Source organism: Erpetoichthys calabaricus, chromosome 12 (assembly GCF_900747795.2).
Source record: "Erpetoichthys calabaricus chromosome 12, fErpCal1.3, whole genome shotgun sequence".
Lineage (NCBI taxonomy): Eukaryota > Metazoa > Chordata > Cladistia > Polypteriformes > Polypteridae > Erpetoichthys > Erpetoichthys calabaricus.
Window position 1 is genome coordinate 27,488,252 of NC_041405.2, and position 27,056 is coordinate 27,515,307.

At 40.8% G+C, this 27,056-nt stretch overlaps 1 protein-coding gene across 1 annotated transcript in view; it reads left to right on the forward strand.

Moving 5' to 3' along the window:
• cdc42ep1a (CDC42 effector protein (Rho GTPase binding) 1a) overlaps nt 1-27,056 on the forward strand; it is a 117,027-nt gene that overhangs the window by 71,486 nt on the left and 18,485 nt on the right. The window contains exon 3 of the mRNA XM_051935135.1: nt 1,361-1,911. Within this exon, the coding sequence (XP_051791095.1) occupies nt 1,455-1,911 (457 nt within the window). The 5' untranslated portion in view covers nt 1,361-1,454. The remainder of the gene's footprint in view (nt 1-1,360; nt 1,912-27,056) is intronic.

A 27,056-nucleotide genomic window follows, 5' to 3' on the forward strand; every position in this document is an offset into this window, starting at 1 on the left:
CTGGGTTCGGTTCCCGGGTCCTCCCTGCGTGGAGTTTGCATGTTCTCCCCGTGTCTGCGTGGGTTTCCTCCGGGGGCTCCGGTTTCCTCCCACAGTCCAAAGACATGCAGGTTAGGTGGATTGGCGATTCTAAATTGGCCCTAGTGTGTGCTTGGTGTGTGGGTGTGTTTGTGTGTGTCCTGCGGTGGGTTGGCACCCTGCCCAGGATTGTTTCCTGCCTTGTGCCCTGTGTTAGCTGGGATTGGCTCCAGCAGACCCCCGTGACCCTGTGTTCGGATTCAGCGGGTTGGAAAATGGATGGATGGATGGGTTATACTTACATTGATCTGACTTCCAAAAATTGGCCTGACCACTGATGTGATCCATTGTCAACTGGCCAGAGTTCAACAACTGATTAATGGAGAGATATTGTTAGTCTTCACATATCTGGATGAGTTTCTACTCAGCCTTCTGTGTGTTTTAACAGATTTGTGTCTTTATGTTTACTAATACTAATACTAATTTTGTATATAGTAATTTGTAAAATTTACACTTACATTTTACCTGAGAACTTGTCACAGCACCTTGTGCTTGCACTCAGTAAAGAATGTTAAATATTTATTTAAAGAGCTTCTGTAAAAAGCCAAATTTCCCCCTGAGGACAAATAAAGATCTATCTATCTATCTATCTATCTATCTATCTATCTATCTATCTATCTATCTATCTATCTATCTATCTATCTATCTATCCAAACATTTACAACTTAAAAGTTTTCGACTCCCATTTTACAGATCTATCTATCTGTATCAACAAAATATATATATATATATATATATATATATATATATATATATATATATATACAGTAGAGTTTCGCTTATCCGACCTTCGCTTATCCGACATTCCGTATTATCTGATTTCCCACCGCAAAAAAAAGTTGTGTGAGCATAGTCTATTTTTTGTTGCTAAGTTCATTTTTTCAGTTAATTTTTTCTGTTATTTTGTTGTAAAACATGATCATTAGGTTCGTAATGTGTAAAATTATAACATAGTTTGACGTTTAATAGGCTTTTTCTTAAGACCTCCCATTATCCGACATTTTTTGCTTCGGATAAGCGAGACTCTACTGTATATATATATATATTATGTATGTAATTATATATGTATAATTTAAAAAGAAATCCAACAAATTGCTAATATAGAAGAATGGAGAAATTCTTTTTAAAAAAAATGTCCAAAAAGCAGTCTAATCAATCATCGAAGTGTGGACATGTTTTTGTAAGTAACTTGTGAATCTTGTGGAGTTTGAAAATAAAAGGAGATTATTGCCTTTATAATATTTGTTTTAAAAACTTGGATTTTTGTTTCCTTTATTTTCAGTCTCCTGGGTATTTCTGCAAACGTTTCCTTAATTCTCAACCACTTGGGATTTAATTTTAAAGAATTATAAAAAAAAGTAAAGACAGCCATCATCATGAGTCTGGGAAAACTCCCTGTGCTAAAGGGCTTCGTCTCTAACTCCCACAATAAAAGACGCTACAAAAGTGACTTGACTGTGGACATGATCAGCCCCCCGCTGGGCGACTTTCGCCACACTATGCATGTGGGCCGTGGTGGGGATGTTTTTGGAGACACTTCTTTCCTGAGCAACCATGGAGGAGGAGGAGGAGGAGGAGGAGGAGGGACTGACACAGATGCCAACAAGTCTGGTGGCTTATTCTCCCGCACTCTACGCCATGTCCGTAAAACCCCAGGATCTCGTGCAAGAGGTGGCTCCCGAGAGCTGTCACCGCCTCCACCGGCGATCTCGCCCATCATCAAAAACGCTATCTCGTTGCCTCAGCTTGTTGATGACACACCTAATGGTGGCCTTCAGAAAGAACAATTTAAAAGCTTGTCTACCAGCCAGTGGGAACCCAGCAGTTCTTTTGGTGAGTTGTTACTTATTTTTCTTGTTAATTAGGTTTTCTTCTTGTAGTTGCCCAGATGCTTGGCTTTTGATGGTGCATCAGGTGACTCATGATTGGATCATGATCAAAAACAAGTGAAGACACTTGGCCTCAACTTTGAAGCCCATCTTACCTCAATTAAACTGGTGTGATTACTAAAGGAACTACAGTATATACAATGTAACTAACACAGGTGAAATCTTTGCTGTTGAAGTTTAGATATATTTATGAGTGGATAATGTAATAATTATATCCATATTTAAAAGAAAAAATGGAAAAGTTAGACATTATTATGTACTTGGTGTTTCCACCTCAGTGTTTTCACACTCTTTACTTAAAATTCATGGAACTGTTAATGCAGATTTTGGGTAGCATGTAGGCTGTTGGGAGTGACTAGGACAATGGCATACTGTTACAACCCACATTCTGAAAAGAAGTCTTATTTCTGTTTACTAAGAATTAATAAAATGCATTTCAGTAAGAGATGAATGGCCGTTTTATTGGTGCTTTTGAGCATTAAGAACAAATAAAGCCCTTGTTATGGTTAATAGACACTCTGTAGTTATTCCTTAAACTGAGTTACTCCAAAGGGTCCTAAGAATTCATAATTACTACCATGATGAGTTACAAACTACAGACATACAGTATGAAGCTATGTATTAATAATATGTAATAATAATCTAGGCACGAGACTGACAGTCAACATGTACCGTAAGGGAAACTGAAAAAAACTATAAAGAGAGAGTTCAAGAGGGTGTGATCGTGGCATGACGAGGACCACCACTGGCCTCACACCCCTCAGCAGGTTTGCATCCTCTTGAACTCTCCCTTCAAAGTTCTTTTTAACTTTCCCTTGCTATACTTGTTGACTATCTAGCCACGGATGGAGTTTACCACTCCTTATATTCCTCCGGCCAGGCAAGAAGTCATTCTCTCATCCGGCCGCAGTGCCCATCTGTCCTCCATAGCACTTACAATGCAATGCCCATATGAGATGTGCTTCTTCTGTTTTTATTAGTCCCCCCATTTGTTGTCATCTGTATCTTTTTTAGGAACAGGCTCACCACTGCTTAATTTACAACTGCTTGTGACAATGCGGGTTCTGCTCCATGCTCCCATTTTACTTCTGGGAGACCTCGAACCTGACACCGTCGGTAATGTCACCAATGAGCAAGGCAGTGAAGACATCAACCATGAAGCAAGGGGATGGTGCAAAAAGTGCTTTTATTAACAATCAACAAAATCGAAGTCTCCAAATAGATAAGTGCAGTGTCTCTCAAAGTTAATAAATAAATAATCCAATAAAAACAAGTGAAATGTGGAGGTTAAAAACACAATAGAAAAAAAATCCTTTAAAACAGCGAGGTTAAAAACAATGGCTGGAGGCAGTCTTTCTTTAAAACTCCGGTGCTTACTTATTCCTTACTGGTGGCTCCCCTGCTTCTCCCATTTGGGCCCCGCAACAGGGGAGTCACCCTACCAGCAAGTGCAGCTCCTTCATTTCTGGTCCAGTAGCCCTCCAATCCCTGGCTACGTCAGGCTCCAGCCGGACCGAGACTTGGGTTCCTTCCCCAGTGGCCAGGGCGCTCACGCTGGAGCTCAACACTCCCAAAGCCTCAACGACTGCCGCTCCCTGCAATAGCCAGTCGACTCCTCTACCGGTCACTCCAGTTCCTTCAAACTGCTCAGCTGGAGCGACCACTTCAATCAGCCCCCCCAAGAGTCGGCCAAACACTCCTCCAGGGCTCTCCTACCAGCTGCATTACCGTCAAACCTGCTCTCGCTCTCATGCACCGGCTTTCTCCTTCCTGCCTTCTTCTTCTCACTTCTAACCTCCATTCCTTTTTTCTTTTTTTTTTCCTCCACTTGATCACCTCTCGCTTCTATTATATGCTCTGGGGACGTGGATCAGGTGTGGCAATCAGCAGCTCCCGGCAACAATTACGGATGCGGACGACTCCTCACCTGTGCACTTAAGCGAGGACTGTCCACATCACGAATTCACCTGGGAACCGCTCTGGCCACACTACCATGCCCCCTCTCTAAGCCACGCGTGCAGCGATTATTGATTTAAAAAGTGGCCTTTGATCTGAGCTGTGGACCCACTATACCACACCGCTGAGATGTGTGTTAGGGTTTAATTTTTAAAATTTCCTAGATATGGTAAGACAGAATAATTTAAAAATATTTGCTATCTCTAGCCTTACGTGTACTTTCAACATCTCTCCTCTGTGTTCCAGTGTGTGCGAATGTCTCTTTACCCACTGCTCCCTCTCTCAAGTGTGTTCCTGTAAGGCCTGCCTGTTGTTATTTTCAAGGCGCCTTTCTCACCTCTTATCCAGTTTTATACTTTCCATCTTTGAATGCAACCCTCTCAGCGAGTGCCTCTAGTCCTCCTTGGGCATATCACACTTGCACTTCCTCTTTGCTCACGTCACCAAAGCCAGACTGACCAATCAGATTCCTCTGAGGGACTGGACACATAAACCTTAACATTTTATTATATAGTAGATTTCTGTAAGTTTCTGTATTCATTAATTTGCTAATGTGTGCTTACCGTCAGTAAAATGGATTGTATTAAGTAATGAATAATAGACAGCAGTTAAGCAGTTCTTTGATATTATCAATCAGATCCAGGTCCAGAAAACAGGTTCACATGTAGCCATTACAACTCATTTCTTGACACTTATCTAACCAGTGAGTCCAATGGTATCCAGCCATTTCTGTTGGTTGCAGATCACCACTGGGCTCCAGAAGTAAACATCAGACTGAAGTCAACTACCATTTTGGAGTTTTGCTAAGCTTTTAGCTATTATGTGGATATTAGTCCTTAGTGGCAGACAGAAATTGTGCACGAGCACAATGAGATTTGAAATAAATGTGTTATCCATCACTGTTAAATCAAAGGAGCACTGATTTACAGTGGGAACCATCATGATAACAGGGACAATGAACTACGCAGGAAATCAGCGTTAACATAACACAGCAAATCACAGAAAGAACAGTTCATGTTCAGTACTTCCAGTCTGCTCTGCAATATATCAAGTCACTCCTCATCTGTGGGTTCAGTGAAGCGGCAACAAGAACTGAGCCATCAATGCCAATCTTATTTGATCCGGTTAGACATTTCCAATGACGTGGAAGCACAACTTTCAGGAATCCAGTAAACAGCTGTCTTCCCCTATTACAGATCATACTGCATATCTCTCTCTGCCATTGTCGGCATCAGGGTCTTCATTTGAAGATGTTCAAGGCAAAGCATGATAAGAAGAGGGTCTCCCATTCAGAAGAAAGCACATGGATGTCTACTTTCTCCAAAACCAAAAAACTAGACTTAACATGCAAACAAAATATAAATAAACAATAAAACAAACAGCAGAATTATTATCCTCACATAATATAAACTCATTCATACCTCCCTTTCATAATGTTTGCTGCAAACAACAACAACCATAAAACTCATTCTAACAAAGGTGTGTCATTTGAGAACATTTGTTTTCATTTACAAATGGATTTTAACCATCGTGCCTCCACCATCTGTTTCTTCTCCTCACTTTCTTAACTTTTTTCTCATTTCTTCAATATGCAACACCTGTCTATGAGAAATAATTAGAAAGATTTGAGCCTAATCAAGTAAGAGAAGCACCATTAAGCCCAAACAAAATTTTCCTTTACAGCATAATCCCCTGAATACTAATACACTTGTCATTATGTTCAAAAAGCTATTCTATACATCTCAAATTTGATTAGAATATTAGAAAATTAGAAGAATCTAGCCGAGAACAGGCCTTTCAGCCCAGCAAAGCTTGCCAGTCCTATCCAGTTAATTCTTGTAAAAAACATCAGGTTGAGTTTTGAAGGTCCTAAACATTCTCCTGTCTACCACACTACTTGGTAGCTTATGCCATGTGTCTGTGGTCCCCTGATTGGAGAAACAGTTCCTAATGTTTTTGTGAAATTTACCCTTAACGAGTTTCCAACTGTGTCCCCATGCTCTTGATGAACACATTTTTAAAGTCACATTCTCAATCCACTTGACTAATTCCCTTCATAATTTTGAACACTTCAGTCATGTCTCCTCTTAATCTTCTTTTGCTTAAACTGAAAAGGCTCAGCTCTTTGAATCTTTCCTCATAATTCAACCCCCATAGCCCTGTAATCAGCGTAGTTGCCCTTCTCTGGACTTCTTCCAGTGCTGCTATGCCCTTTTTTGGAGCCTGGAGGCCAAAACTGCACACAGTACTCCAGCTGAGGCCTCGCCAGGAGCAGAACCTCTAGTGACTTGTACTCCACACATCAGGGCGCTATGTAACCTGACATTCTGTTAGGCTTTTTAATGGATTCTGAACATAGTCTGAATGTTGATATTGTCAAATCCACTATGACTCTTAAATCCTTCATATATGGTGTGCTTTCAATTTTAATACATCCTATATGTGTTTTTGTTTGTGAATATAATAATAATATTGATGCAGAGTTCAGGTACAGTTTGTTGCATGTTGATTAGCACATGCAAGTAAGAATTTTACTGAATTCTGTACATGCAACCGGAATGTCCCTACTGTATAAACCTATAAACTTCTCTTCTGTAGCTGACTCGACATCCTCATAATTGGCATAGCTTATCCTGTGAAGGCAGCCCTTCAGATTGAGGGAACGGTGGTATTCACATGGCCCCAGGTCTGGAGAACAGGGTAGGGTGACATCTCTTTCAATCAACAGTTTTACAGAGCACACTTTATAACCATTATAACCTCTGAACAGTAGCATTGTTGCGGCATATGGTTGACAGCTTTGCTCGTCACTTTTGCCTGATTGACTGCCACAAGTGCTAAAGTGAATCCACATTATATTGACTAGTTATGTGGGCCTTTTGAGGCATAGATGACAACTTCAAAATCATAACAAACGGTGCACATTTTCTTGCCAGCACTGGCTTAGATTTTGGATTTCTGTGGTGTCGGAGAATCACAATGCTTTTATTGTTTTGAAAGTTGTTTGGGTCATAGCAATTTATTCAAATTCCATGCCATTCTCCATCCTGGGAATGATGTTAATCTGAATCTAACCCTGCATGTAGGCCCTTCAACCTGCAGGGAAAAACCTGGGGGTTGGTGGAGGAACTGCCACTCCAGTCACCATAAAAAACCTCACAGTGTTCCATTCTATCTGAACTAGTGTGGTGCTGAGGTGTCACTCGCTGCATGGCTGCACTTGGGTCCTCATCTGGGATAGTGAGTTGGATTGTCATGTGGTGGGTGCAGCAATGTGCTGTATCAGCACCTGCTCCTAACCTCATGCCATTATGCAATGCATCTTAACTTTTTCCCAGTCTGAAATCATTTATTTGAAACTCACCTTTAGATCATTGGATGGGGTGATTCTTAAATTCAGGAGTCAACATTTTGGACAGCATGCTCAGATCTTGTTTAATTTTTCATCAAAAATGGATTAGAATGACCCACAACTCTTCAATCCTCTATTCCTCCATTATAAAATCTCAATCCTTCATTACGAGTCACCCCACATTGACATGCTTTTCTTCTGTCATCGTTATTGATGGATGAACAGACGTGGGTCATTTTCAAGAGATGCCCTCCCACAAAAGAATTCTTCTGTCTTGACTGTGGCATATAATAAGGAATGGTTCTGGTAAAAGTAAAGTAAAACTTTGAAGATGTATTCTTTCAATATCTTAACAGTTAATTTTGTGTTTTTTGCCACATATGTTTACTTGGTTCTGAAGCAAATAAATATTAACTATAAACTACACATACTAAAAGCTAGCAATTCAGACATTTTTCCACGGCCATTTACAATCAGTGTCATAAAATAACCCTTTCAGGTTTAAGGTCAGGACTTTTTAATCATCCTGTCTGTATTAACATTTGTTATGTCTTTAATTCTTATATCCATCCATCCATTTTCCAACCCGTTGAATCCGAACACAGGGTCACGGGGATCTGCTGGAGCCAATCCCAGCCAACACTGGGCACAAGGCAGGAACCAATTCCCGGGCAGGGTGCCAACCCACCGCAGGACACACACAAACACACCAAGCACACACTAGGGCCAATTTAGAATCGCCAATCCACCTAACCTGCATGTCTTTGGACTGTGGGAGGAAACCGGAGCACCCGGAGGAAACCCACTCAGACACGGGGAGAACATGCAAACTCCACGCAGAGACGACCCGGGAAGCAAACCCAGGTTAATTCTTTATATAGTATATATATATTCTTCTCTCCTCCACACCTCCCAGCAAGCTCTGTCACACTCCTCCCAACTCCGGCTCCCCTGCTGTGTCTTCAGCAGTCCTTTATATAGTGCCCGACCTAGAAGTGCTTCTATTCTTCCTTCCATCTGATTTACCAGCACTTCCGGCTCAGATGGAGAACTCAAATTCTTTAGTGAGCCTCAAAGTACTTCAGGGCTCCTGTCCATGTGATCCATTAGTACTTCTGGGCTATAGGCAAAGTATGACTTCCCCGACTTGGCTGTGAAAAAGAACTCCAAGTCCCAGGATGCTCTGCGGGAATCTGCTATACTGCAGGGGAGCTGCCATCTAGCGTCTTGGGGGAGGCAGCGTCCAAAAGTAGCTGCCTTACCCCATCTTTTCCTTCTCTGGGCTGTCCATCACAATTTGTCATATTCAGCATGATATATAGCTCCCATTCTCTTTTTTCTTTAGTTTTCTTTAGTTCTCCTGTCATTGTGTCACTGTCACATACTTTCCTTGTCTTGTTCTTATTTCTGTTCTTTGTTTCCTCAGTCTTTCTGTATTACTTCTCTGCGAATGCTTTTTAAATAGTTTTTTTTTAAATTAAAAACATTTGAAAAGTATGAACTGTTTGAAAAACCCTTGACAAAAATGTTACCTTCCTAGTTAATTTCCTTAAAAAATCTGTACTAAATTTCAAGGCAATCAGTCCACTAGGAACTGAGTTGTCTCACACTGTCACAGCTGGCAAAAATATGTTGCTTTTTCAGTTTTGTGTACTGTGGTCACCTGGGGTGGGGGGTGTACTGCATCTCCCCAAACTCACTATAAACACAAAATGTTTTATTCTGGTAAACACTTACATGGAAGCATTTTACCCACCACTACCACCACTCTAATTCTTCTTCTCTCTGCAATTCAGCTGCACTCAGTAATTCTGTCATCACTCCTCCTCTCCTCCAACAAGCTTTGTCTTCCTCCTGCTGACTCTGGCTATCTGTGTTGAGGCAGTCAGCTCCTTTTATGTAAAACCCAGGAGTACTTCTGGTGCACAATGAGACCGTGTCTTGGGAGTACTTCTGGGTGATGCTGAAACTCCACAAAGTAGTGCACAAGAATCCCTTCAGCGTCCCCAGGTTGCACCTGTGGATCCAACAGGGCTGGTCCAAGGAACTACAGTTCCCAATTTGCCATGTGGGTATCTGCAAAGGTACCACCACCCAGGGATGCTGCCACCCAGCATGCTGTGGGAGACAATGCCCTGAACAAATTGTCTTCCCCTGTCCTTCCATGATACTGGTGTCCGGGATGGGTAAGGATCCCAGTACAGTTCCGGCTGGGATGCCAGTCACCACATGGCATCTCTCACAATACCTGAAAAGAAATAGCGAAGGAAATAAATAGCAAAAATATAAAAACAAAGAGTTAACATGGGAGATTATACCACTGGAGAGAAATATAGCAGAGATAGCATAATGGCAGAGTGGCATGGTGGTTAGCTGGTACATCACAGTGCCAGACTATTCACTTTAAACCTTGGCCTAGTCCCATTACTCTTTCATTTAAATATAACTTACTTATGGATAATGGTAAAATTAAAAGTTAAGTGTATTGAAGATTGAATCTATGAAGAACTAATTGTTATGGTTTTCATCACATATAACGTTACAGAAAATTGAGTCATTAAAATCCAGACCTGACAACCTTGCCACCTTACAAAGTGTCGGAATGAGTTACTGGGAACAACTTAATGTTTAGTTAATCAGGTGTGACTGATGGACCGAGTCTGCTATCTGAATGCTACTTTTGTTAAACTTCTTATATTCTTATGGATTATATCGATGTCACATGATATGACTTGTAGAAGTGGGGTGTGTTAAATTTGCTAACTGTGTATCCGATCTTGTCTTCAGACCATGTCCATTTAAACGACTGAAAATTGTTACCGTGTAAGTTCAGACTTTCCAACACTTCCATGCTTGCCCCTTTTTGTGATAGTCAATAACGTGCTACCTGATGGAACCTGTGCTGTACAAAGGGATAACAGAAAAAAAAGATACAGCGATTTCAGCCAAAGTCACGGCCCTTTCTTTCCTTTATCCATTCTGTTTTGATACGTAGAACACGAGTCGCAAGAAAGACGGACTTCTCTTCTGTTTGTCAAGTTCAAAACACTTGTGCCTCTTTGCTACCTTCTATGCATTGTATCTCCAGATGAGCATTCATTGGTTGTTAGCTTTCATGCACACATAACCCGCCCCTACGATTAAAGACAAAATCAATGTTTGATTTTATTGGAAGGAGTTGGGTATGTCACATTAGGCGATCGACTTCACAGGAGCGCACCACCAACTGCCTCCAGCTCACTAAGATTATTATGTAAATGAAGGCTAATGTGATATACGCTTGATTGAGTTATTTAATCACTAAGTCATGCATTTTGGCAATGACCTGTGCTTGCAGGTATAAAAACCTAGTAGTTTAGAATCATCCTTATTTGAAAACCTTCATACATTTCAACCATTTGAATATAGAAAGTGTAGCCCCTTGGAACTCAAGTATTAAAGCATATTCAGCAATAACTGTCATGTTGTTTAATTTTTAGTGGATTATTGGCTCTTCTTGTTGAATTCTTTTTTTTTTTAATTCCATTCTCTTTTTGACATTTAATAAAATTTAATAGCAACTTTGGATCAAATTAATAGACAGATTTGTTGATTTAAATGTTCTTTAAAGAAATAATGTTACCGGCCAGCTCAGGAACTGACCGTTCTACCAAAACTGACGTGAAGCAAATAAATTTGGGGATGAATTTGTTAAAATGCCCAATATGGAAGTGAATGGCACACATTTCGAGGGGCAGCCCAGGACAAGGAGGTGGTATTTTTAGACATCTTTGCTCAGCAAAATGCTATGCACACCCTGAAAGGAGGATCTCCACAAAATGACATCAAATGGGATACACAGCTGCATCATTTGCCATGTCGACTTCATGCACTTGGACAATTCCCATCAGGAGAACTTTGTGTCTCTGAATCCTTGCTCTGCCCACTGTGCTTCACAACTTTTAAGCTTTTAATTGCACCCCAAATCCCCTTTCTTCTCTTTTACATTTTAGCCCTATTATTCTCAAACTATTTTTTGAACTGAATGGGATAAGTGGTCCATGGCGTCAGGCACGTTTTAAATACACATTGCATTGGTTCAATTGAGCTAAAAATGTTTTGCAGCTAGTTTTCATCTGTACTCTGTGTCTTGTTCCAATGTCCAACAGTAATCAGACAGCACTGATGGATTCCACTTGCCATGATACTACACCAAGATTATCAGGGAAGAAGCCCAACCGTGAATGCAGAAAATTAATTTTCACCAACATGTTGCACTTCATGGATTTGTATGCTTGAAGGATGTTGTTAACCAGATGGATGTACAGTAGTTTGATTCACTGTAGTTGCCAAAAAAAATCTTAACAACATCCCTGAAAGCCTTCCATGCGTTTATCTCCATCCCTACTAGCAGATCTTCAAACCGTTTATCACTAATGGCGTATTTGATTTGTGGACCAAAAAACTGCCTTTCATAATATTGGCATCAATTATGCATGGAAACATTTGTCTCTTGTTCACCGCTTTCACAAAATTTTTAATATATACAAGAGACAGAAATATCTTTGTTGGGGCATCAAGTGGTTTATATTCCACACTTTTCTGCCCTGAAAGCAAATGCTTACAGAGCGACGAGTTTTTATTAATGTAATGAGACTCTTTAGCATGGTTGTCCAAGTAGCAAATGGAACAGCAGCACCTGGTGTATCTCAGCTGCAGGGCTAGTAGCGGTGCCACTACTTTTAGATCACAACAGATTTTCCAGTTGTATTAGGTGTACTGTATATGTATAGTTATAATATAAGAGGAAATCACAAAAACAGATGACTGCAATAAAATGGTACATTACAGGAAAATTTAAAAATGATTTTTGTGATGAGCAGGTTAAATCCATAAGATACACCCAAAGGAAGCAAAATCTTTGCTGTCCTGTGTAATCAGCCAAACTTCTCTGAAGGATGAAACCGAAACTTTCAGTCAAAGTGCAGATCCTCCAGCTTGGTATTCTTTTGAGTACACGGCAGGTAATTTTACCTTTTTTGCTAACCTAATGCAATGAGCTTTTAGTTTACAGAATTAAAGCTCTTGTACGCCATCCTGTGTTCAAGCGTGCATCCTCCTGCACTCCAGTCCTAGTTCAGTTTGCCACCAACTGACAAATCTCAGCTGAAAGGACAACCAGGTTTTCAGCTTGGGAGGATTTTGACACTCCTGACTGCAAATCTGGTGTTGTCACCTTTGGGAAATCTGTGCTGTTCACTCTTCTGATCCTGTTAGAGAGGCATCAGGCAGTTCCTTCAGCAAATGCAGGGCAACAGACTAAGTCATGAATTATGCTGTCAATTGTGTGGCAGCCATGGCAATTTTTTATGAAGCACTTATCCACTTCCAACACCATCTCTACCTTATTTCAAGCTGTGAAGGAAAGAAGCAATGCAATGTGGTGTAATAATGTGATTACCCACAAGAGGTGTCTTTGTTTGTTAACCTGAAAGCCTTGACCGGCAGTGGTTGAAGATGGTCTTTATGAGACAGTCAGTGCAGTGTCCAAAAGCTCATCTAAAAAAGCAAGCGGGGACATGAGAGAGGCTGCAAGGGTGTGGTGCAGATAGGAAACCGAAATCAAGAAATATATACAGTACTCCACCCAATAAAGCTGTCATCCCTGACACTCACTGTTTTTTTAACTTTCTGTTGACAAACACACCTTAACAAAATATGCAATACATAGTAAAATGATATATTTTATTATACTTATATATATATATATATATATATATATATATATATATATATATATATATATATATATATATATATACTGTATATGATACAGTACCTGCCAAATAATAGGAAGAGTACACAACACGTGTTTCTCCATAATTGGGATTCATCAGGTGTACACACCTTTGCTTCCCTTTACAGGGAACAAACCTCAGATGTCAACACCTGCGGCAAAGCTTCTGTCGTTGCACCACAGCAGGTGGTTTGCTTACTTGACAGGGTGAAAATCAGAGTAGAACTTTTATAGGTCTGAATCGCAATCTGATTGTTTGGATGGTTACCTACCAGACGGCAAACATCCTCCACATCCTCTCAGTTGTGAGAAGCAGATCATAGATATGTGATACAGTATCTGGCAAAATAGTACGAACATGTGTTTCACCCTAATTGGGGCTCATCAGGTATTGTGTCTTTGTGGACCTGGAGAAAGCATATGACAGGGTGCCTCGAGTGGAGTTGTGGTATTGTATGAGGAAGTATGGAGTGGCAGAGAAGTATGTAAGAGTTGTACAGGATATGTACAATGGAAGTGTGACAGTGGTGAGGTCTGCGGTAGGAGTGACGGATGCATTCAACGTAGAGGTGGGATTACATCAGGGATCGGCTCTGAGCCCTTTCTTATTTGCAATGGTGATGGACAGGTTGAAAGACGAGGTTAGACAGGAGTCCCCATGGACTATGATGTTTGCTGATGACATTGTGATCTGTAGCGATAGAAGGGATCAGGTTTTGCAGATGGTGGAGATATGCTCTAGAGAGGAGAGGAATGAAGGTCAGTAGGAACAAGACAGAATACATGTGTGTAAGCGAGAGGGAGGTCAGTGGAATGGTGAGGATGCAGGGAGTACAGTTGGCCAAGTTGGAAGAGTTTAAATACTTGGGATCAATAGTACAGAGTAATGGGGATTGCGGAAGAGAGGTGAAAAAGAGAGTGAAGTCAGGGTGGAATGGGTGAAGAAGAGTGTCAGGAGTGATTTGTGACAGACAGATATCAGCAAGAGTGGAAAGGGAAGGTCTACAGGACGATAGTGAGACCAGCTATGTTATATGGGTTGGAGAGAGTGGTACTGACCAAAAAGCAGGAGACAGAGCTGGAGGTGGCAGAGTTAAAGATGCTAAGATTTGCATTGGGTGTGACGAGGATGGACAGGATTAGAAATGAGAACATTAGAGGGTCAGCTCAAGTTGGATGGTTGGGAGACAAACTCAGAGAAGCGAGATTGCGTTGGTTTGGACATGTGCAGAGGAGAGATGCTGGATATATTGAAAAAAGGATGTTAATGATAGAGCTGCCAGGCAAGATTAAAAGAGGAAGGCCTAAGAGAAGGTTTATGGATGTGGTGATAGAGGACATGCAGGTGATGGATATAACAGAACAAGATGTAGAGGACAGAAAGATATGGAACAAGATGATCCACTGTGGCAACCCGAAAGAAAAAGAAGAAGAAGGTATATGCATTTTTTGAAGAAATGGATGCTTTGTGCTCTGGATCAAAGGCAAAAAGGACCATCCAGACTGTTATCAGCAACAAGTCCAAAAGTCAGGGTTGTGTCAGTGGCCTAGGCAAAGGTCATTTATATTCCTTTGATGGCAGCATTAACGCAGAAAAGTGCACTCAGATTTTAGAGCAGCATATGGTGCCTTCAAGACGATATCTTTTTACAGGGTCATCCATCCATTTTCAACACGACAATGCAAAACCATATTCTGCACACATGACAAAGGCATGGCTGCGGAAGATTAGGGTACGGGTACTTGACTGGCCTGCCTGCAGTCCTCCCCTGTCCCCAATAGAGAATTTGTGGAGAATTTTGAAACAAAAATTGTGAAAATGATGACCCCGTACTGCTGCACACCTTAAGATGTGTTTGCAGGAGGAATGAAACATAGTTAACACCTGAAATGTTTCATTGCTTGGTATCCTCATGGCCAAAATATCTTTTAAGTGTTATGAAAAGTAATGGCGACATTACAAAGTGGTGAATGCTTTACTGTCCCAGCTTTTTTTGCAATGTGTTGCAGGCATGAAATGCAGGGATGGATACATATTACATTAAACCAGACCAGACAAAACATGAAACATGACAAAACATGAAATATCTATATTTTTGTAACTTACATTTTCCATAACGTCTCAACTTTTGCTGATTTGGGGTTGAATATATATGTTACGGCCAAAACTCAAAATCGGCCAAAGCGGGAACTGTCCGGCCAAATCAGGAAATGGCCAATGTCGCTGTAACTTGACCAGCCAATGTCCAATCTCTTCCTTGATTTCGGGATTTGGCCAGCCAGTTTGAAAAATAACACGGGGCGATCGGCCAAAGTCGGAAGAAAAAAGGCATGATCAGCAATTTCTTGCGCACTTAGTAGTGCAATTGCATCGAGTGTGGCCTTGGACGGCTCTTGTTCAGAAAGCGGACGCCACTTGGTTGTATCACAATAATTAAGATTAGGTATATGTGTAGGTTTCACATTTCTGTTATCATTTTAGCCCTAATATAGTGACTTAACATCAGGGACCTATTTTACTGACCTTAAGGTTAGTGTTTTTGGGCGAGGCGAATGCCATCTCAAGTGGCGTCCGCTTTCTGAAGAAGACCCACCTTGAGCAGTTTCTTGTGCAGAATGGAAAACTCACTTTTGAATCTGCATCTGAAAATTTTAAGCATCTTCACACCTTGAGCAGACAGTCTTACATCAGCACATCGAATTTTGGCCAGGGAGTTCTCGCCACTTCGCAAAATGGTCTGCCAAAGAAGCATATACACTGGTCATTTCTAGTATATCGGACTTTGGCCACACCTCTCGTCCAAAATGCAAAATGGCCGGCCAATTCAGGAACTGGCCGAACTTTGGGCTTTGGCTGTAACATGTATATCTACTCCTGCGGTGGGTTGGCACCCTGCCCGGGATTGGTTCCTGCCTTGTGCCCTGTGTTGGCTGGGATTGGCTACAGCAGACCCCCGTGACCCTGTGTTCGGATTCAGCGGGTTGGAAAATGGATGGATGGATGTATGTATATCTACTGTATATAAATATATAGTGACTAGTGGTAATAAGGCAGTTGGGAGTAGGGAGAAAGCAGGGGTACCATCCCGGTAACCCCATTTAATCGAAACAAAACCAAATAATTGCAAAATAATGAGAATAAACTCAAACTCAAAAAATGCTGAAACAACGTAAAGCTGCTGTGGTTTCTCTATTGTCGCATGCTCTGTCAATTGTATCATGCTCATCTCCTGACTTGGATGAAGCCACCACGTTTCTGTCTTGTCTCTTTTTATACATGATGGCAGCATTAATGCAGAAAAGTACGCTGCGATTTTAGAACAGCATACAGTATACTGCCTTCAAGACGATATCTTTTACAGGGACATCCATGCATTTTTCAAAACAGCAAAGCAAAACTATGTTCTGCACACATGACAAAGGCATGGCTGTGGAAGAAGAGGGTACAGGTACTTGACTGGCCTGCCTGCAGTCCTCCCCTGTCCCCAGTAGAGAATGTGTGGAGAATTTTGAAATGAAAAATGTGACAACGACGACCCCGTACTGCTGCACACCTTAAAACATGTTTGCAGGACGAATGTGTGAATGGGAGGGGCGGGACTTGTTAGTGACATCACAGCCAGTTGTGCATGCCCTCACTGGACATCTTCTCTGGGCTGTAGAGGATACTGTTAGCTCTAGTGCACCCTCTTGCCCCAGAGTGGTAGTGTTCAAGTCAGTCAAGCTTGTCAGGGGACGCCTAGTTGTGCAAGCATGAAAATATATAAATAGATTAAAAGTTTTAGGTTAACATCTGGTTCATAGAACAGGACTTCTTATATGTAAATTATTATCACAGAACAAAATAAAAAGTTAAAATGTTAAATGATCCCACCTCTTATTTGATGTGCTAGTACAAATGAAATCAGGGTGGCCCAGTTTAACAGGCAGTCAGAGTCTGAAGCACTTTACAATTTCATACAGTACATTTTTCCCTTACAATGCAAAACAAGAGTGAAAGTCACAGTGAACGTAGCTAAAGGTCCTTGAGTTAACTTAGTTTAATTTCACCTAACACTCAAATTTGTACCCTTTTTTGTTATTTATCTAATGCTTGGGTAACAAGCACTTTGCAATACCCTCTTAAACACGTTTCCTACGATGACATCTTATACAGCATCTGCGCCGGATCGAATGCCCAGCAACAAACCACATATTTATAAACAAAATTACCCCAGCCACAATACGAACCCACGAAATGGTGATGGTAGATAACTTTTGTAAATGTAGTCATGGTGATGCTACCATCAGAATAATAAAAACAATAAACAATGCAAAAAACAAACATAATTATATAACAAATGAGAAAAATCAATTGGTGGAGTGGGACAACAAAGGTTTGTAGCAGTGCTAATTTGAGGGATCTTTCTTCATTAACCTTAAAGACTCCTCTGCTGTCAGAAAGTAACACATATCTTTCACCCATGTTAGCACTACTCATTCGATTCCACATAATGAATGGGAGATCCTCCACAGCCACTTCAATCGGGTTGTGTTTTTAGTGCAATGTAGTCAATGTGTTATGCTTGACAACACAGAAAGGAATGCAGAACAGCTTCCAGGAGGTAAACCAGCAACAAACTCCAACATTTTATATCAGACGAGCCGGCAGTGTTTCTGAAAGTGTCATTGACTACACTGCCATAATTTGGAAGGATGTTATCTCTTCACTGGAGATGCTGAGCTTGTTGTACTCTATTTCATACTTAAGAAATATTTCATAGAGTAGGGCAGGCATGTCCAGATCTGACTGGAAGGCTACAGTGGCGGCAGGATTTCATTCAAAACATTTTTTTAATTAGTGATTGTTTTTGGCTGCTTAATAACTTCTTTTGCCTTCATTGTAATTGACTTGCTATTTAAGACTCAGACCTCTTAATTGTCGCTCTTCTCCTTAATTAGCTGCCAAACAATAGCCGCATTTCCATTGCAGTTATGCAGAAAATAGAAGCAACACTTCTGAAAAGTAGAGAAAACACAAATGCAAATTGTCTCTGTTTCCATTGAGAGATTTTATGCGAATAAAGTTTGTTTTGTCACCTGCAATTAAAAATGGCAACCGATATGATGGGTGATAGTTCTGTTATTTCAATTGCTCCAACAGTCGCTGTGTTGATTTTTAATTGGATGCGACGAGAGCAAGTGAACATAATAAAGTATAGGCGAATTCCCTGTACTTGGCAGCGGCCACATATTATGGAGTTCTTTGAAACCATCCACAGTGATTTTACTGAGTTGTTGGTACAAAATTTTAGGATGAGCAGGTCAACATTCATGGAATTATGTAGCACAATAGGCTCTGTTGTGTCCCCTGCCGTGGCATACAAGAGGGAGACAGTCAAAACCGAGAAGCACATAGCAATCGCGCTTTGTAAACTGGGTACTTGTGCGGAGTACAGGGTTGATGCTGAGACTTTTGGTGTGAGTAAAACCAATGCTCCATATACTCCAAACTAATGAGGCAATACATCACTTTACCTGATGTGGAAGAAGCATGGCAACTTTTGTAACCCAATTACGATGCACACAAAATACCTCAGATGTATGGTGCAATTGACGGCTCACATATCCGTACAGTAGAACCTCGGGTTATGACCGTAATTTGTTCCAAAACTCTGGTCGCAACCCGATTTGGTCGTGACCTGAAGTAATTTCCCCCATGGGATTGTATGCAAATACAATGAATCCATTCCAGACCATGCAAACTGTATGTAAATATATTTTTTTTAAAGATTTTTAAGCACAAAAATAGTTAATTATACCATAGAATGCACAGTGTAATAGTAAACTAAATGTAAAAACATTGAATAACACTGAGAAAACCTTGAACAGAGAAAACTAACATTGCAAGAGTTCACGCTATAGCCTTACGAACCGCTCGCTGTAAACACTTTTTTTAATGAGTTTTAAGCACAGGGAAAAAAATGAACATTTGAAAAATCCTTAATTTATACAAAAACTAACCATAAGCAACCAAGAAAACTAACCTTGCATGAGTCAAGTTCTGGCATGAAGGAAGTGAGCAGGAAGCTGGGTGGAGAGGAGATTACAGTTTTGAGGTAAAGTCCCTCTGCGTGATGCATGTCTGACCGAGAACAATGTACTGTACAGGGAGAGACTGAACACGTGCGGAAATCATCAGCGCATACGAACCGAAAAGGAAACGAAATAGAGCACAAAGAGTTCACAGCGAATGCACAGGGAGAGACTGAACACGTGCGGAAATCATTGGCAGATACAAACCGGAAGGGAAACTAGCTTGTTCATCACCCGAGTGTGTGGTCGTGAATAGATGCAAAAGTTTGGCAAACTTTTTGGTCGTAACCCGATTTTTATGTGTTCCGAGATGTTCGTGACCCGAGGTTCCACTGTATGCATGCACTAAGTGACGGGTATCAGGATTATGTTAACAGGAAAATTGTTCAATTGTCATTGTTCTACAGGCAGTCGTTGACAACAGATTAATGATCAAGGCCATTTGAGTTGGGTCACCTAGTAGTGCTCATGATGCTGCTGCATTCATATCATGTGAGCTGAATGTTTCTATTAAAGTTTTTCGAATTATTGCTTTTTCCAATCACCTGAATGACCACCTGTAGCTAGTATATAAACTTTTTTGCGAATTTTGAGAGTTTTCACGTGTTTCCAATACTATTTCTTTGTTTCGTAATTTCAAATTGTGCATTAAGGAGGTTAATGGAAATGTGGCTAATAATGAGGAACAAAGCAAGCTAACACATAACCAAATGACCTGTGTCCATTGTACAATATCTAACAATAAAGAAAGGTGAAGGTCTTAGTAATGTTAATCTGCTCAGGTCAGCAAAAAATTTGGACGGGACTCGTAGAAAAAAGAAAGTCAGCAGTTTTGGAAATGTCTGCTGTGGCAGAATGAGAGCACCAACAAGCCATGGATTTAAATAATGGGCTTAATTAACAACAAAAATCAGCTTCTAATTAAAACACTGGTTGGACTGAAATAGACTGGAGTTTGAGGCCCTGACTTAGCTAGTCATCTGTTGGCTTACTTCACGTCTCATTTCTGTTTCACTGACATTTAAGAAAAAAGAAGCCAATCAGTGGACTGAGGATTTAAAACCAAGGCAATTAGAATGAAAGGAAAAGAAGTCAATTTATAGAAGAAATTGGTCACTAAAGAAGAAAGAGGCAGGCAGAAAACCTGCAGCCACTACAGCCTGCCAGCCTAGAATAGGTGATTAAAGTAAGCTGTCTAACAAGTAGGTGCACTGACCCAGGATTAGCTCTGCCCTCATCCAGTGAACGTGAGAGTCACAATCACATCTGATTGGTCAGAGCTTGTCTGTTGTGAATAGAACTGATGTGATGGGTGATGAAATGCAATGCGCCAATGTACATACTGTGACAAGGAGCTGCATTCAACAACAAGCACAGTGCTATGTCTGCTTATGTATATATAACATCTAAAACATGAGACAAATAATTGCTTTTTATGATTAAGTTGGGCCATTTAAATTGAGGCTGTTATGCAAGACTGTCTCATGAAGTAGAGAATAGCCTCTCATTGTCTTTGTTTGGTTTTCTGTATTGTGTTCTTCAGTATAAGAAAAAATAATGTCCTAAATGTTTGGTATTGATTTAATGTATTAGTTGTGCCACATCTGCGGTGGGTTGGCACCCTGCCCGGGATTGGTTCCCTGCCTTGTGCCCTGTGTTGGCTGGGATTGGCTCCAGCAGACCCCCGTGACCCTGTGTTCGGATTCAGCGGGTTGGAAAATGGATGGATGGATGGATGTGCCACATAATACGGTTATGTTTGAAATATGAGTGAACTGATAATTGTTTAAAGATAGCCACTTCAAACTGTGAATTCATAATTTAAAAATCAGCAACATTAGACCAATCTGGACAATGACAGGCCATTCAACACAAAAAAGCTCACCAGTCCTATCCATTTAATTCTTCCAAAATAAAATCAAGTCAAGATTTGAAAGTCCCTAAAGTCTTACTGTTTACCACTCTACTTGGTAGCTTATTCCAAGTATGTGTGGTTCTCTGTGTAAAGAAAAACTTCCTAAGGTGTGTGCAAAATTTACCCTTAACAAGTTTTCAACTATGTCCCCGTGTTCTTAATGAGCTCATTTTAAAATAACAGTCTCAATCCACTGGACTAATTCCCTTTGCAATTTTAAACACTTCAGTCGTGTCTCCTCTTAACCTTCTATTGCTTAAACTGTAAAGGCTCAGCTCTTTTAATTTTTATTCATAACTCGTCCCCTGTAGCCCTGGAATCACCCTAGTCGCTCTTCTCTGGACCTTTTCTAGTGCTGCTATATTCTTTTTGTAGCCAGCAGACCAAAACTGCACACAGTACTCCAGATGAGGCCTTTAGTGTCATTGCATTGGGTTTCCTCTTTCCACCAGGCAGTTTATGTGTTTTAAAAGGATTCTGGACTTTCTAATGTATTTGGGACATTTCATCTTATTGTACGTTGTTAGGTTTATTTTGAAAGGCTCCACTACCTGGTATACCCTGATTTCCCACAAAATGCTGACAGTGGATCATCTCCTCTCAGCTATGCTCCACATGTGGCACTATCAGAATTTTTTTTCATCCATTTTTCAAACTCAATGTCAAAGTGGAAATCAAATGTGAATGGGATACACATGGTATATTACAGGACATACTGATGTGTATTGTATTGTATTGATTTGTGAATTTCCCCTTGGGATTAATAAAGTATCTATCTATCTATCTATCTATCTATCTATCTATCTATCTATCTATCTATCTATCTATCTATCTATCTATCTATCTATCTATCTATCTATCTATCTATCTATCTATCTATCTATCTATACATGCATATTTACTGTAATTACCAGTAACGGAGCACTGCATGATAACGTGCAATGAATGCACTTGACTTGAGCATTCACAGTTTTCATCCTCTTTCTCTGTATGTTTATCATTCGTTTGCTCAGAGGTTGAAGCGCTTGCTGCTTCCTGAGCAGCTTTTCTTTTCTTCATTCTAGCGGCCCGCTTCTTCTTTTCCTCTGTTGGCATCTTTTCACGTTAAAACTGATTAAGTCAGTATTTGTGTTGTAATTACTTAGTACGTTTTCTTTAATTTTTCACTTAAGCTGGCACTTAAGTCTTCAATCTGCCTCAAGAATGATTTAAGATATGAAGAGGTAGGGGAAGTGACCGCGAAGGTGGTAGGGAATGAGAACGGCGCCCTTACGCATGCGCCACACGACCTCCCTCTGGCCGGTGCTGAGAGTTAATTCTACAATAAAATAAAATATAAATAAAATGAGGATTAACCTTGGAGGTCAATCTTCCCCCCGAAAGCAGATGGTAGACATCACATAGTATACAGTGCATCCGGAAAGTATTCACAGCGCATCACTTTTTCCACATTTTGTTATGTTACAGCCTTATTCCAAAATGGATTAAATTCATTTTTTTCCTCAGAATTCTACACACAATGACAACCCCATAATGACAACGTGAAAAAAGTTTACTTGAGATTTTTGCAAATTTATTAAAAATAAAAAAACTGAGAAAGCACATGTACATAAGTATTCACAGCCTTTGCCATGAAGCTCGAAATTGAGCTCAGGTGCATCCTGTTTCCACTGATCATCCTTGAGATGTTTCTGCAGCCTAATTGGAGTCCACCTGTGGTAAATTCAGTTGACTGGACATGATTTGGAAAGGCACACACCTGTCTATATAAGGTCCCACAGTGGACAGTTCATGTCAGAGCACAGACCAAGCATGAAGTCAAAGGAATTGTCTGTAGACCTCCGAGACAGGATTGTCTCGAGGCACAAATCTGGGGAAGGTTACAGAAGAATTTCTGCTGCTTTGAAGGTCCCAATGAGCACAGTGGCCTCCATCATCCGTAAGTGGAAGAAGTTCAAAACAACCAGGACTCTTCCTAGAGCTGGCCGGCCATCTAAACTGAGCGATTGGGGGACAAGGGCCTTAGTCAGGGAGGTGACCAAGAACCTGATGGTCACTCTTTCAGAGCTCCAGAGGTCCTCTGTGGAGAGAGGAAAACCTTCCAGAAGGACAACCATCTCTGCAGCAATCCTCCAATCAGGCCTGTATGGTAGAGTGGCCAGACGGAAGCCACTCCTTAGTAGAAAGTACATGGCAGCCCACCTGGAGTTTGCCAAAACGCACCTGAAGAACTCTCAGACCATGAGAAAAAAAATTCTCTGGTCTGATGAGACAAAGATTGAACTCTTTGGTGTGAATGCCAGGTGTCACATTTGGAGGAAACCTGGCACCATCCCTACAGTGAAGCATGGTGGTGGCAGCATCATGCTGTGGGGATGTTTTTCAGCAGCAGGAACTGGGGGACTAGTCAGGATAAAGGGAAAGATGACTGCAGCAATGTACACAGACATCCTGGATGAAAACCTGCTCCAGAGCGCTCTTGACCTCAGACTGGGGTGACGGTTCATCTTTCAGCAGGACAACGACCCTAAGCACACAGCCAAGATATCAAAGGAGTGGCTTCAGGACAACTCTGTGAATGTCCTTGAGTGGCCCAGCCAGAGCCCAGACTTGAATCCAATTGAACATCTCTGGAGAGATCTTAAAATGGCTGTGCACCGACGCTTCCCATCCAACCTGATGGAGCTTGAGAGGTGCTGCAAAGAGGAATGGGCGAAACTGGCCAAGGATAGGTGTGCCAAGCTTGTGGCATCATATTCAAAAAGACTTGAGGCTGCAATTGCTGCCAAAGGTGCATCGACAAAGTATTGAGCAAAGGCTGTGAGTACTTATGTACATGGGATTTCTCAGTTTTTTTATTTTAAATAAATTTGCAAAAACCTCAGGTAAACTTTTTTCACGTTGTCATTATGGGGTGTTGTGTGTAGAATTCTGAGGAAAAAAATGAATTTAATCCATTTTGGAATAAGGCTGTAACATAACAAAATGTGGAAAAAGTGATGCGCTGTGAATACTTTCCGGATGCACTCTATGTCTACCAAATTTCAGGGCAAACTGTTTGCGAGCTACAAGTGATTTAAAATCCTGGACAGACAAATGGACAGCCACAGTAGTGTATTATGTAAGAAGATACCAAGACGGTTTAGGGCAGGGGTACTCAACTCTGGTCCTGCAGGTTTTCATTCCAACCAGTATTGTAATAAGAAACTAAGCCTAGCAGCCTAATAGGCAGGCAGTGTGGCACAGTGGTAAAGGCTTTGGACTCCAGTCCCTGATGTTGTGTGTTCAAATCCTGACATTGTGTAAGCCTGGGCAAGTCATTTCAGCTGCTGGTGCTCCAATTGGAAAAATTAAAGAAATATAACCAAATGTTGCCTTGGATAAAGGTGTTGGCCAAATATATAAATTTCTGTTCTGAGATAATGAAACTCTGTATTTTGACTAGTCTTAGATGGGTAACACAGCTAGTAAAAGATTTTTGGGAAGTGGACAATCTGAAGAAAACTCACGAAAACAAAGGAAATGCAAATGTGCAGACTTTATACACACTATCACAATGATGGGAATCTCATGCAGATTCCACAATGTTCAGATAGCAGTTTATTTACTGCTTTATCATCCCACCTGAGAAGTTTTATGAATGTGATTTATCCCTCTAATGGGATTACTGAGAGTTGAAGCTTATCCCAGCAGCACTGTGTAAAAGGTGGGAAAAAAATGGGATAGCACTCCAACGCAGGACATGTTCACTCAAATTCTCTACTCCTATTCCTGGCCAATTCTGAAATTCTGATCTTTGGGAAATCAGCAGAAAACCATACAGATAGAAATAGGATTTGTAAATTTTTTAAAGACGGTGAGCAGGTTGTAAATTGAGATTAGGTCACTGTGTGGAGCTGTGAGGAAGCAGCATGAGGGTTTGTAGCCAAGCGAGTGCTATCCACAAATCTTACGATAATGAACTCGGTGTGGTTCCCTTCAGGCTTTGAAGGAAATCTGTCATCTGGGAAATATAGGCGCTGGTAATCTCACCATCTCATTTTGTGTCTTGGTTTATAAAGATTAAACAAGCATTTAAGAATCTAGCTCTCTTTTAGTTACTCTGTCTCTGCACATGAAACATGCATATAGACATGCAGGCCTTGGCACCTCAGAGCATATGGTGCCATTTAAAAAGTCATTACACAGAGCTGTTAGAAGTTGTTACCAAATCTGGCTGCACTGAAGGCCTACCTGATGAATTTTATCTTAAATATGATTTATTCTCATTTTTAACGCTATAATTACCAAAGCCTATGAAAAAACTCATAAATCTGGCCCACCTTAAATCCTGTAGCAGCAGGGGGCGCTAGTGCTCCCTTGAACCCTCAGGTGCCACTCCAAACACCGGGTAAAATTCCAATTATTATTTATTTTATAATAATAATGTGCACAAAGCACCCTCCACTCCACACTACTCATATAATTCAATACAATACAATAATCACCAAACCTCCTCTCCCAGATGCGTTGCCACCCTTCCACACAGCTCAGATCACACGTCTGGGGTTTCCCAGAGTCCTTTATAGTCCCTGACCCAGAAGTGGTTCCATCCCAACAATCCTTAAGTCCTCATCACTTCCGGGTCAGATTAAAAGTCCTTTTCTTCAACCCGGAAGCACGTCGTTCCTTCCGATCATGTGATCATGATGCACTTCCGGGTTATAGGGCACATAGCACTCTGTATGCCTCCCTACAGCAGCTCCTGGTGGTCCCCATGGTATCCAGCAGGGTTGTTTATAAAAACTACAATGTCCATAATGCCCTGCTGGAATTTGGGGAACTTCCATGCTGCTGGGAGGGCTCCATCTGGTGGCCTGGAGGTGTGGACCGGAATATTTGGCCGGCCATCCCTCACAATCCGTTCGCACCTCTCCATCAGCGTCTTTTGTCCTGTAAATGTGCCGATAAAGACAAGCAGCAAGCAGCGTGCTATACCATCCCCCACCGCCTCAAACCGTGCACAAAGTTCTCCCAGCTCATGACTTGATTATCTGGGAGTCAGGTACCTAGAGATTTATAGGGAAATAGCAAAATACCCGCGCTTCGCAGCGGAGAAGTACTGTGTTAAAGAGGTTATGTAAACATATATATACATAAACATACTGTATATACATAAATATATACATATACACATCCACATATATATACATATATCAACATATATATACACATACATATATATATATATATATATATACACACACACGCAGACACATATACATATATATACATATACATATTTGTATATCTACATATATATACACATATATACATATATATACATATTTGTATATCTACATATATATAAACATATATACATATATATACATATTTGTATATGTACATACATACACATATATCTATCTATCTATCTATCTATATATATATATCTATAATAATAAAAGGCAAAGCCCTCACTGACTGACTGACTGACTCACTGACTCACTCATCACTAATTCTCCAACTTCCCGTGTAGGTGGAAGGCTGAAATTTGGCAGGCTCATTCCTTACAGCTTACTTACAAAAGTTAGGCAGGTTTCATTTCGAAATTCAAAGCGTAATGGTCATAACTGGAACATATTTTTTGTCCATACACTGTAATGGAGGAGGCGGAGTCACGTATCACGTCATCACGCCTCCTACGTAATCACGTGAACTAAAAACAAGGAAGACATTTACAGCACGAGTCACACGCAGGAACGAAGGTAAATGACGTTAATTTTTGACTGTCTTTTAATACTGTGTAAGCATACATATTAACACATGTGCAATTAAACGTGTGCATTTACGGGGTGATTTCTCAGGCTTAAAAGCTCACCTTTTATCAAACGCGGGAAGAAAGGTAACTGACGTTGTTCACTGTCTTTTAATACTGTGTAACCATACATATTAACACATGTCCAATTAACCGTGTGCATTTACGGGGTGATTTCTCAGGCTTAAAAGCTCGCCTTTTACTAAAAAGGTAAATGC